Genomic DNA, 12,628 nt, shown 5'->3' with positions numbered 1-12,628 from the left:
TTGTTCGGTAAAACACCGTAGACATTAATAAAGAGAAAAAATAACCCATAAACTCAATGCTCTCGGTAAGCTTTGGAAATCCTCCCATATACCGCCATCCATCGGTCAACAGTTGTAAGTGCATCCCAGATTTCTCAAAACCACCTTTATGAATTCTTGACCCATCCTCCAAGTCAGAACTATTCATTCCTGCATCTGTAGGGTTGCTAGAGTCTGATCCATGCAGAAGATACATACAGAAAACGTCTACAAAAGGAAACGTTTACAATTATTTTTAATTTTGGCATAAATAAATCATTACCCATCTATTACAGTGAATGGGCTGCATCACATAGGCACATCTCATCAGCCAACTAAAAAGTCTCAGCAATGGCTCGATTTTATGAGATGGCAGAGAAAATGCAGATCCGAAATCATTTTAGTGTAGCGGAGATTGTCCTGATGTTTCCCACATGCCACCTTGGTCAAAGATGACAAAAAAACTAATAACTGTAATAAGACATTTTCACAATAATTAAAAAATTACTGCAAAATGAAAATTTTATTGAGTCAAAGCAGAAATTATAGACATTCATTTCAAGAAATTATAGGGATTACCATCAAAGTCATGGATTCAGAAAAACATCAGGAACAGAATCTGAATGTTTTCAGCTGAATCGAAGCTCATTTTCAAGTCCAAAGATTTTGGCCTTCAGGGCCATCAGCTCACTCTGAACCCTTTTGGTTCTGGAACTGGTTTGTCGTACTTCATGCAGAATGGCCAGGTCCTGATTGGGTCCAACATTCAGCGTGACCTGAAGAATAAAATGTTGTGTGCTTAAATCTTGTCATCTTGATGGAAAAGGAAAAAAATAAAATAAAAATCAAGAGTCTGTTTACCTTTAAAAGCTGTTTCTCCACATCTTTGAGCTTTTGTCTGAGGATTTTCAGGTCTGCCTTGAAGCCCTCCACCTCCATAGCTCTTCTCTTCTCCAAAGCCTCATAACGCTGAGTCATCAGCTGGAGACGCTTGGCCATTTTGTCTGAGCGGTCCTGTACATATAGATAATAACCATAAACAACTCACCAGTGAGACGATGGAAATAAGCACTGAACAGGAAAAAAAGACTAAATATGGCAAACCTTGAATATTTCCCGTCCTGCGTCTCCTTCCTCCCTGATCTGGGACAGTTCTGTCTCCATAGCAATGCACTGCTCTTTGTACATCTCCACCAGATGGTGGGCCTGCTTCAGATCCTCCTGCAGTGCCTAATATTGGACAAAACATTATAGATAATGTAATCACAATAACTATAACCCATCATTTTTACCTTTAACTCATCTTTTGGAGGCTGTCCTAACTTCGGCTGAGGCCGAGGCAGAAGAGCTGCTCTGCTGCTGCTGGGCTGCCGTGCTCTTCCCCGCTCAGCACCACTGGACCCGGCTTTTCTCAGGCGACTGTGGCAAGAATCTAATTCCCTCAGCAGCCGATCCTTTTCAACCATCCAGCTCTCCTCACGAGCTCGGGTGTCAAACTTCAGCTGTAAGAAATCTCTGGTGCTTTCATGCAGCAAGTTCTGAGTTCGCTGGAGTCTGAGGAATCAAAAGAGAAGGACTAAAGTCCCCTTTAAGAGAAGGTGCTCAGCTTCATAAATGATGTTTTAAAAGACCCACTTGTCATTCAAAGCAGCGATGCGTTCTTGGTCTCTCTGCCGCTGCGCCTGAGCCTCCTCGGTTTTAATCTTTCGGTCTTCAAGCAGAGCTTCAACCTGTTCTTTGGCTAAACGAGTCTGTTCCTCCATCTGAGCTTGAAGCGCCTCCACCTTAAAACGTGCCACAATATTAAAAATACACCAACAATACAGTTTTAATTCAAATTAACAAGACGAAAAGTAAGTACAAGAGAGAGATGATGATGTCCTACCTGTAGCAACAACGTCTGGTTTTCATTCTTGTACTGAGCCAAGCTTCCTTTACTGAAACCATCAGTTGATTTTGTCCGTCTACTGGTTTCTGTTTGAATAATAATTAAAAGTAAACAAGTTATTAAATTGTAAAAAGGTCTTTTAAAACAATTAACATTAGTTGTTTTCAAACCTTTTGCTGTTGCAGACGGCCTTAACCTCGTTGGCCTAAGATTAAAATTTTCCTCCAATTGGGTTTCAAGGCGCTTCTGAGTTATAGTGACCTGGACTCAAATAAATCATTGAACACCAGACATATTCACTATTTCATTGACATATTTACCATTATATTACTAGAACAGGGTATCTGCAGGTTTAAGGGAGCCAAATTTAAGACTTTTTAAGACCTTTTTAAGGCCACTTTGACCAAATTTAAGCTATTTTTTAAATTAAATTTAAACTATAATTTCCAGCTATTGCCTGGAACCGGTGCTAACCACGTTGCGAACGTGGGATTAGCCATCCAGTTACCATAAAAGTTGCACGTCCCCATGGCGCAATCTCCCACTAGCTTAAACAGCTAATGTGCTCATCTAAAAAAGCCCCCTTTCACAACCAACTGAATGTGTACGGTTCCGCTTACGCCAACATCGTACACAAAAAATGCTGAACACTAACTAGAAATTCTTGAAAATTGAAATAAAATAATCTTGTTTATTGGGTCTTTGGTAATTTAAGACCTCTGGAAACTGTATTTAAGGATTATTAGTAATTTTTAAGGATTTTTAAGGCCTTAAATTTGGAAAAGCAAATTTAAGACTTTTTAAGGACCCGCGGATACCCTGTACTAGAACTATTTAGTCATGAACTACAAGTCACAAAAAACATTAAGTGACTATGAGATGATGGAGTAAAGATGCACCTTGTGAGGAGGCTCCTGATGGAAATACGTGACCTCTCCAGCATCAGGACCAATGAGTGTAAGAAGGTGTTGGACTTTCTTTCTGTCCTCCAACTCCCTGCAACAATCATCAGATGGTAAAATATATGGATGTAAGAAAATATTGATATGGAAATATATTGAGAAGTATTTTCCTGCGATATTATATTAATATTCAAAAGTCGTGTATAAAATTTTTGGAGGAATTTACATGCAAGCATTTGGCAAACATTTTCTTTTCTTTTGGTGCAATTCAAACACCGACCGCTAGATGGCAGCAGTGTGCACTGGGTTTTGTTTTCACCATTGAAATGTAAATCCCTCTGTTATGGTTCAGATACTCATGTTAAACATGTTACGTATCTGTTTGGACCGTTTACTGAATATTCCTACAAAAATTTAATAAGTATAAAAAAAAGGCTAATATCCTCTGGCTGAATGTTTGGCAATATATCGTATCGTCTCCCCTGTATCATCCCTAGTTAAACAGTTATAAGTAAGGATGTCCCGGTCAGGTTTTTTTGTCCTCGAGTCTGAGTCATTTGATTATGAGAATCTGCCGATACTGAGTCCCGATCCGATACTTTCGATACATTAAAAAAAAAAAGAAACAGGAAAAAACAGTTCCACAATGTACCTTATTTTTTATTTAATTACCTTTTTATTTTAATTTTTAACAACAGATCATGTCTGTGAGGTAGCTTGAACAATCAATTAATAAATAACATAAATTCTTCACTTTTGGACTTTATTGCAAATATAAAAAGTCTAATATAAAAACAGATAGCACTTCAACTTAAAACACCTGGCAGGGGTCTGTTTTGCCTCGGCCCCCAAAATGCTTAGGTACGTCCCTGGCCATGGGACGGAGTTTTGAAGATGATCTGAATTGTAGCAACTATATAAAAACTACATGCTGATAAATGATTGCTTTATACAGGTACAAACGTGTAGTGGGATCAATCTACCTACATTTTATTTTTGAAGAACGTTGTTTTGTTTTCTCGGTTTTTATTTTCCTGTCTGTCTCTGATCTTCCTGCATCTCCCAGTCCTCCAGAAAAACTCTTGCCTGCTTCCTTATTTTTCACCTCACAAGTGACTTTTTAACTAGCAGATCAAATTGATCTATTGACCGCAAAAAAGCGGAGTGTGCGCCGCGCTGCCCGGCTGCGCCAGTGGCGAGCGCTGCAGCGGGGGCAGCGCGAGCGCGTCCACACGTCATGCTCAAATACAGACAGAACTTACCAGAGAGAAAATGAACGGACAGGAACGAATGTGTGTTAATTATATGTTTTTGGTGACACCACTTAGAAACTTAGAAATTGTTACTGTGGCCGCATGCAGAACGCAGCTGGGGTTCATGAATAATCAGCGGTCTGCCTGCTGCTCTGCATCTCTGCCCAAAAGAATCCCCGCTACTCTGAGTCCATATAAATAATATAATAAAGGTAGAAACTGGATCTCTTTTGTGCTCTTTCTGGGTGTGGAAGTTAAGGGCATCAGGGGAGCCTGACAACCTTTAAGGAGAACCAAGTTGCTCTCCTGTAATTTGAACCCAGTATCCGAGTCCGGATCGGGAAGTAAAGCCCGAGTCCCGATCAGTCTGAAACCACGTGATCGTGGCCAATTTCCGACCATGTGATCGGATCGGGACATCCCTAATTATAAGCATGGGTGCCTTATGAGCAGAAAAGAAAAAGAGAAGCAACAAGTATTTTTGACACAAGACTTTTCTAAAGGTAGTCGAGTTTTGATCAAATGATCCATAAAATTTCCCTTCATTAGATTCCTATAGAGATTTTCCATTATAGCCACTTTGAATTTCACTATGAAACTAACACTAAAATGTCCTCTAATCGTATTTTAACCTGAACAACACACCCACCTGATCTTCAGTCTATCATTTTCAGCGTAAAGTCTTAGAGACTGCTCTCTCTCTTGGAAAAGGTAGACCTGCATGTCGCTTAGAGCATTTTGAAGCTCTGTGATCTCTCCTTCACGCTGTCGTATTTCCCGCTGTAGTTTGTTCTGAACGGGAATGGACACGAAACGTTAATTTAACCGATTTAACTTCCTCTGACACACGCTACCTGGAATTCCCACCTGGTCCTCGGTGACACTTCTATACTTTTCCAGCGTCTGCAACAAATCCTCGTGTTCATCGTCATACTGGGTGATTTTCTGTCTGTAGAACTCCAGCAGCTCCCTGGAAGGAAGGAGGTACGCTAGACGCTCCTCGATGGGAGGAAGTGGGGAGTCTTGCTCTTGACTTGGGGAACAAATTTTCACTCTGTGGAAAAAGAACAAGATAAAAACTAATCTGGAAAACTCGTTTTGATGACGATCTTACTGATTCTCTAAACATTTGTTGGTGAAAAAAGGAACATTTTACACTGTAAAGATTTCATCTAAGCCTACAGAAAGGGTGAAACAATATAAAAACAACAAATTTTCTCTTTGCCAGTTGAATTTTCTTACCGGTGCGGGGTCGCATTTTTCTCAGGAGATCCCATTTCAGCAGCAACAATTACTAAAAGAGTGGAAAAGTGCCCTGGAATGTTAGCAGGACTTACAGCAGCTTTAAATATTATAATCTGCTCAAATTAATCCTGGAGTTAATTATGAACATAACTAAAAATCTGTGAAATAATAGATCAGCAATAAGCCTGCATGAAACAAAATCTAATGTCTGTTCAGTTGTAAAAACTCAGCATGGCATAGTTCTTCCCTCGTTGTGTAATATGATAAATGTCATAAAAACACATGTATATTATTTATACCTATTTATGGAAAGTTATTTCATTTTTTACAATTTAGATGCTATTTATAATTTTTGTGTTGTAATTTAAAATCCTATGTGATTACAATTTCTTAAAAACCTAAAGTATGAATGCTACATTTCTGCGTTTTATAGCTTTACAATCTAATAACATAATTAAAATATATCACTTGTAGGTAAATTAGAACATTTAAGCGTAATAAATCTTTAAGAATGATTTGTTTAGTAATTTAAAGTTTTAACAGTTAAAATACCTGGATCAATAATATGTAAACAACCTTGTTCCTGTTTCTCGGCGGCGATGCCAGCGGGAGATTTGTTTCTACAAACACGTTAGTAACATTTTACTCTCTGGAAGTGTCCGAATCCACGGGTACGACAACATACTGTGAGAAAAACTCAGCAGATTCGTCCTGGTTCAAGTAACATTTATTCATTTAAGCTAAATAAAGTTAGCACACATTTGCCCATTAACATGACTGTAGTACACTCATTTACAAGTATTTCATTTAAGTTGCATAAAACTGTAATTTAACATACAAACCACAGTGTTTCCAAACTGAGTAGCCAGTCGAGTCAAACAACGGTGTTGTGCTTTTTAAATTCCGGAAGTTTCTACTTCTTCACGAGGAATTGTCTCATGGAAGTTGTTGCTGCCCCCTAGCGATAGCCCGTAAAACGAATACATATATTTTCATAAATTCTGACGACAGTTGATTATCAATATTATTTGTTACATTTAGTTTAGAGAAACATGTGATTAAACTTGCGTCTATACTTAAATTCAGAGGGATCATTAAAACCAGAACTAGCGACTTACTGATAAAGTTAGAAGATAAACGTAGGTTAAATGCTTGTATTTTCAAAATAAGGGTCATCATTGACAAATCTAAATGTTTAAAACAATACTAATAAATCAATATGTAAGCATTTGTAAGAATTTAAATACAAAATATAACTTTAAATATTTTTATAAAATGCTTTTCAGATTGATAATAGGTGTATTGCACAGAAATGTGTACCGGAAGTTAAACAGTTCCAATTACCTTGATGCGCTGACCTGGTCAAGTTGCGTTAAACTTAACCACAGCCCTCTCGTATCGGAGCGTTTCCATTTCTGTCAGCCATGGAGCGAAAAGTTGCTCGGGAATTTAGGCATAAGGTAAGAAGACAAATCATTCTTTTGAGATGTAATATAGGTTCATTGAATTCGCGTTTATCCGTCAGGCATTATACGCTGTCTCAGGTCAGGCGTCTCACCTGATCGTACGGACGCATAAGCAGACAAGGCTCATGAAAAATGAACTGTAAAATGATCACAAATCTATTCAAGGAAACGAGTTTTAATATTACATGTTTATAGCGTCCTTCAAATAAAAAAATATTGGACATTTACAATTTAGTAGCAGGTCATTGCATAGAAGATAAAATAGTGAATGAGTATTTATAGAAGTGCAGTTGTAGGGTTGAACTAGTATTCATTGGGTCTTTAGAATTAAAATGTCTTTAGTTCTACTGTCAGGTTAAAATTCTATAGTTTGTTTTATTTCCCTTCTAAGAATAAAAATAAAATGCTACTCGTACTTCTTTCTCCAACAAACAATGTTCAGCCATGGCCATCATGTCTAATATAATAATGGATCCAGGCATTTAATTTCTAAGTAAATGTAAATATTTTAACAGATTTCTGGTTGTTGTTGACTCATTCAGACAAGACCTAAAAACAACCAAAGATTAAAAAAAAGGAAGGGAACTTGATATGTTTGAGGCATTTTCAGCCTCAGAGCATGAAAGGATCAGCCCACAGCCATCTGTGCTGCACTATCACGCAGGGACCCATGTTGTATTCACAAAGGGCAATGTAGCATTAGATAATGTGTCAGACATGAGCGACTGAGCAGAAGAGATGGCAGAATTTACTGGTTTAATTAGAGGCAGTGGGGAGGACTCTCCACAATCAGGCTTTTGCTTTTTACACCCACAGATTTTCTATTTAACCCATTTTAAATAAGAATTATCTCTCAAGTTGCTCAAAACATTCGTTCTTGTGTTCATCAACAATAAAAGTGTTAATTGATGATTGATTTGTTAAATATTGGTGTATCAAAAACACTGTTTTCTAAATGACTTGGTGAGTTAGCTCCAGCCTTCTGGTTTATGATTCCAAAGTCTAAAGTTCATCCCCGAGGGGAGTGAACCGTGTGTCTCACAGCACTAAACAGCAGCATTTATAAAGGTCGTAAAGCATTTTCTGCACACACCCATTTGTTGTTCATTATTTACTTTAATCCCTTCATAAAATAATACAGAGTCAATCCCTTTTTTACCATTTTCCTTTTGAAGGTTATGAGTTTGAGATGAGTTGTGTGCTCGTTGGTGTCACGTCTGTCTGGGATGTAAGGTGACACTGCTGACCTTCCTCCTGCCTCTCCTCATCTCTGTGGGCTTTATTCATTCCCTGAGGGTTGATGGTTAGAGAAGGGCACCCTCTTACTCCTCCATCCACAGATCCTTCCTAAAACCAAATTTTAACTCTTCCCCTGGAAATCAAAATAGTTTGTGACAGAAATAGTGAGAGTGAGATGTGCATCCGAGAATGGCCGAAGCGGTTCCTCAAAACCATCCTGCTCCATTTGAGCCATCATCAGGTCTGTATGGCTCCGATATACCCGCATACACACACACATGACAGGACAGGACCACAGGACGGGGTGGAGTGTGTGTCGGGGAGCTGACAGAAGCACCAGATGTTTCTCTCTTCTTTCAGGTGGAGCTGCTGATTGAAAATGAGGCGGAGAAGGATTATTTATATGATGTGCTCCGCATGTATCATCAGTAAGTATCTGTCTCCTCCGGTGGTTGTCGTGTGTGTTGTTCACATTTCAGTCATTCTTTTTAATTAAATGCTAATAAAATAGTCTGTCCCTAAACAAGAACCTCTTTTGAAACTGTTTTATGTTGATGTCTAAAAAAATTACTCATAATTTTCTGATGCTTTTTGTTGTGAGTCTTTGCTCGTTTCTTTTCTTTTTTAGCTTCTTGTTGTTACTATAAAGATTGTGCGATACAATTAATAAATATCCAGATTAATAGTCTCTTTTTCCTTGTTTTCCAAATGGGTTTGGAAATCTGTAGAGGTGGTGTGGTTTTTATGTCAGAGAGGCTAAAATTCTTCTAGGTTTCCATTCATCTCTGTACAGGAACAGAGGCCTTGTTAGCTGAACCTCTGATCCATTCCCACTAAGCTCCAACAGGCTTGGCCAGTTATCAACAAAAGCCCTTTTCATGTCCTCCAAATAGGGCTGAAATGACACACATGAATAATTGAACACATTGTTGCTGTTCTCTCTCTTCCTTGAAATAACAACAGAGAAAATGATTAATTACCTTTTCCATCATTAAAACAGTTTTATGTTTCTTCTTTTGTTTCAAATTAAAATGTAAAATCAAAAAGAGTATTTTTTTTATTAAGGCGGAGCCAGTCCAAGTCATATGCGAATTAAGCGACTGCTTTGGGCCCCCACACCACCAGGGGGCCCCCAGGAGCACCAAGATAACATGAGAAAAATGTTTTAATAACTTTAAATAATACAAACAAAATAATACTTACCATGAAAAAAAAATCTATATTATTTTATGTAGTGCTTACCCCCACCCCCCCACCCCCCCACCCCCCGTGGAGTGTAGCACATTTTACACATTTCAAATTTTAAGAACAAAAGGTAGTCATTCTAACTTTTTTTTACTGTAAAATCAGTGTTTGTCTGCTGAGGTTTCTTTCAAATAGTTAAATTAATATACCACACTTAAAATAACACCTTATATTTCAAAATGCAAATTAATCAGTGTTTTTGTTGCTGCTCCAGTAAAGTAAAAATATCCATAACAACCTTGTAAGCTAATTACAAAAGATGCTAATGATATTGGTCATGTTACACAACTGGTTTAGCCGAGGAATGGTGAATCATCTGGTGTTGACTTGTTGGTATGGGGGGTCCCCAATAGGAACCCTGCATAGGGCACCACAAAGGCTTGGGCCGGCCCTGATTTCAGGGGAGAAAGTTGAATTTTGTTGCATTTGTAAAAGTCTAAAGAAAATTGAAATGTTAGCTGTTTGTTTAGCGGCTGAAAACGTTGCTAAATGAAAAACGATTGGCTGGAGTCCTGTATAGCATGTTGAGTTGAACCTGGAGGCCAGTTTGAGGGGCGTGTTAACATGTCTGCATTTTCATTGCAGTTCAGTCATGTTCAGATACATTTGTAAAAATCATAAAGGGCCTAAAGATAGAAATATGCAAATGGTCTGTCCTAAACAATGTTCTAAATTAAATTTTAACAACACTAAAAGACAGAATCCACAACATTCTTAAATTAATGTAAACTGTCAGATTATGCTCTAATCTGACTTCCTCTTTCTTTTAAAAGTATAAGGAAAAAGGAATACAGAAGATGGATTTATAAAAGAACTGCCAATTTCCTGCTTGGAAATTGTATCCGTTTTTTTCTGTTTTTCTCTCATTTAAGGTTATTCTACTGTGGAAACCTCATGCACTTATTGTGAAGAAAGCCATTAGTCAGGTTCATGTCATCTTTGTGCAAGGAGCCACTCAAAATGCACTGAAGGGCCACTTGTGGCCCCAGAGCTGCAGATTGCAGACCTTTGCTCTGAGGTGTGGTTGAGAGGAGCCATATTCGTGTCTTCCGCTATATTTCATTTGGACTCTGTATTAAGGAATAAATGAGGAATAAGGAAGAGGTTGCTTTTTTGAAATTGCATTTTGTAGAACCTAGAGTCCCTAATCTGTAACATAAATCAAATAATCTGCTCCGTTTTGGTTGTAAGATTCCAGTTTTGAGTCATCAATAGCAGTTTTATTTTTAGGTCCTGTTGCTCCATCTATTCTTGGTATTATTACAAACCTTTATATTTAGACAAAATTTCTCTTAATTGTTAAATAAACTGTACTTCTTATTCAGCTGTTAAATGTTTTTTTCAGTTTTTTTGTCCCTTATCTCTGATGAATGTGGCGTTGCATAAATCTAAAATCTGTCCTCCCTCTCTCAGGTCGATGGATTTGCCCGTGTTGGTGGGAGATCTGAAGCTGGTGATCAATGAACCAAAGAGGCTTCCTCTCTTCGAGGCTATCCGACCTCTCATCCCACTCAAACACCAGGTGGAATATGACCAGCTGACCCCCAAGAGGTCACGGTGAGTCCAGAGTGGTATTTCACTCGTCTTCCCACTGGTGCCATTCCTTTGTGTTAAATTTGATTGTGCTCTTGTTGCTGATGGAACGCTGTTGGTGCAGGAAGCTGAAAGAGGTGCGTTTGGACCGATCGCACCGTGAAGGTTTGGGTCTCAGCGTCCGAGGAGGATTAGAGTTTGGATGTGGACTCTATATATCTCAGATAGTCAAAGATGGACAAGCTGATAATGTCGGACTTCAGGTTTGTTCTTATTAAATATCAGTTCTTTTATTCCACCTCTTTTTCTGTTTCACTTTATTTTCATACCACCACCCCACTACATGTTTTTCTTTTCCTATAAATGCTCATTTGCAGTGTTTTCCTTATTTGCCATCAGTCTGTAAATGCATGGCTATTCTATGTTCCTTTGTGATGCCCTTGTCTCCGCAGAGTCATAGAAACAGGATCCACTAGATGGGGTTAACCTCATGTTTGTCTGGTCGACTTGCAATACTCAGAACGCCCAAACAAAATTCTAAAAAGCTAATTTAAATTGATGCTTTAAAGCAGCTCATACTGGTGGAATTTCTATGTTTACATCCACTGTTGTGTTTGTACCAGTTAGTTGTATAGAGATGCTAGAGGAGCATGATTTTAGAGGATGCTCTTGATTAGTTGTTTTACACCGACAGCGTGGTGTGTCCAAAAAGTTAACTAAAAGAGCAGCTAAACAAATTTAAAAAATATGACGGCACTGGTTAAAAAGCAAAAGATTATCTACTTAATCTTAATAGAATTAATTGAAGAAGAAGAAAATATCTTTTCTATAGCGCCTCTCAAGATAAAAATCACGAGGCGCTTCACAAAAATTGTAAAATATAAAAAAGAATTAAGAAAATGATTAAAATATATTTGAAATGAGCAAAAAATAGACAATTGGGATTAAAAATGTAAAGAAAGAGAGCGAGTGAATAGGAAAGAGGGAAATCAGTGGATCCTGAGGAATTGACAGTATGTTACATCCCTCTGTTGCCAAGATGAATAAAAACAAATACGTTTTTATTGATTTTTTTTCTTTGTGTGAAGGTTAAAGGACCCCCCCCCCCCCCCCAAAAGAAACAAAACAGAAAAACCACACGAACCATCTAAGGGCCTGAATAGTGTTTAACTATTGAATTTGTTTATTTTTCTTATATTCTAGGCTAATATGGGGTGGGGGGGGGGGGGGGGGGGCATTAGCAATAACTAGAGTGTAGATCAGTTCTTACAGATACATATTTGCTGCTAATTAATCAAAGTTAGCTCGAGTCTAAAGCTATGGTAGTGTGCCTTTTGCACTAAATTCACACACACACACACACACACACACACACACACACACACACACACACACACACGCACACGCACACGCACACGCACACGCACACACACACACACACACAACTAAGGTTATTTTAGAGAGACCGATCAACCTGACAGTAATGCTTTCAGCCCGTGTGAAGAAACCGGAACACCCGGAGAGAACCCAAGCATGCACAGGGAGAACATGCTCACTCCATGCAGAAAGACCCCAGGCTGGGATTTGAACCGAGGCAACAGTACTAACCACTGCACCACTGTGCAGCCCCATTTTATGTTAAACAAAAGGAAATTTTAAGTGGTTAATTAACAGAATTTAAAGAAAATATCCTCCTACACTCTCAACAGTTATGACAACTAGATGTAGGAATGTAGTACAGAAGCCAAAAGGGACCAGAACACCCTCTAATGGTTGGTTCCAGTTGGAGGCATAAGTCCCGCCCCTTCCAAGTAAACCAATGGGACATTGTTTTGATGA

At 38.4% G+C, this 12,628-nt stretch overlaps 2 protein-coding genes across 5 annotated transcripts in view; one reads left to right on the top strand and one right to left on the bottom strand.

Annotated features, from left to right (window-relative positions):
- Positions 1–352: 352 nt before the first annotated feature.
- ccdc77 (coiled-coil domain containing 77) lies at positions 353–6,242 on the bottom strand. 3 transcript variants are annotated; one of them, XM_070550445.1, is made up of 13 exons: positions 6,145–6,186; positions 5,859–5,926; positions 5,304–5,355; positions 4,929–5,115; positions 4,711–4,853; positions 2,806–2,902; positions 2,077–2,167; positions 1,904–1,992; positions 1,654–1,802; positions 1,311–1,572; positions 1,123–1,248; positions 880–1,032; positions 353–794 (listed from the first exon to the last, which is right to left on the bottom strand). In XM_070550445.1, exons 3-13 carry the CDS (start codon positions 5,336–5,338, stop codon positions 648–650), a joined length of 1,479 nt encoding a protein of 492 aa, XP_070406546.1. In that variant the 5' UTR covers positions 5,339–5,355; positions 5,859–5,926; positions 6,145–6,186; the 3' UTR covers positions 353–647. The 3 variants fall into 3 exon arrangements, with proteins under 3 accessions (XP_070406546.1, XP_015820391.3, XP_015820392.3); XM_015964905.3 differs by lacking the exon at positions 5,859–5,926 and having other exon boundaries at positions 6,145–6,242; XM_015964906.3 differs by lacking the exon at positions 5,859–5,926 and having other exon boundaries at positions 6,149–6,234.
- A 388-nt stretch (positions 6,243–6,630) lies between these two features.
- Positions 6,631–12,628, top strand: part of ush1c (Usher syndrome 1C) — a 27,840-nt gene continuing 21,842 nt past the window's right edge. The window contains exons 1-4 of one of the 2 annotated variants that reach the window (XM_070550442.1): positions 6,631–6,766; positions 8,372–8,439; positions 10,670–10,813; positions 10,914–11,052. In XM_070550442.1, coding sequence (XP_070406543.1) covers positions 6,731–6,766; positions 8,372–8,439; positions 10,670–10,813; positions 10,914–11,052 — 387 coding nt within the window. In that variant the 5' untranslated portion in view covers positions 6,631–6,730. The remainder of the gene's footprint in view (positions 6,767–8,371; positions 8,440–10,669; positions 10,814–10,913; positions 11,053–12,628) is intronic. The other variant, XM_015964899.3, reaches the window with a different exon arrangement.

The sequence above is a fragment of the Nothobranchius furzeri genome, chromosome 4 (genome assembly GCF_043380555.1).
Source record: "Nothobranchius furzeri strain GRZ-AD chromosome 4, NfurGRZ-RIMD1, whole genome shotgun sequence".
NCBI lineage: Eukaryota > Metazoa > Chordata > Actinopteri > Cyprinodontiformes > Nothobranchiidae > Nothobranchius > Nothobranchius furzeri.
The sequence above is the reverse complement of the archived record's forward strand: the minus strand, read 5'-3'. Positions and strand labels throughout refer to the sequence as shown.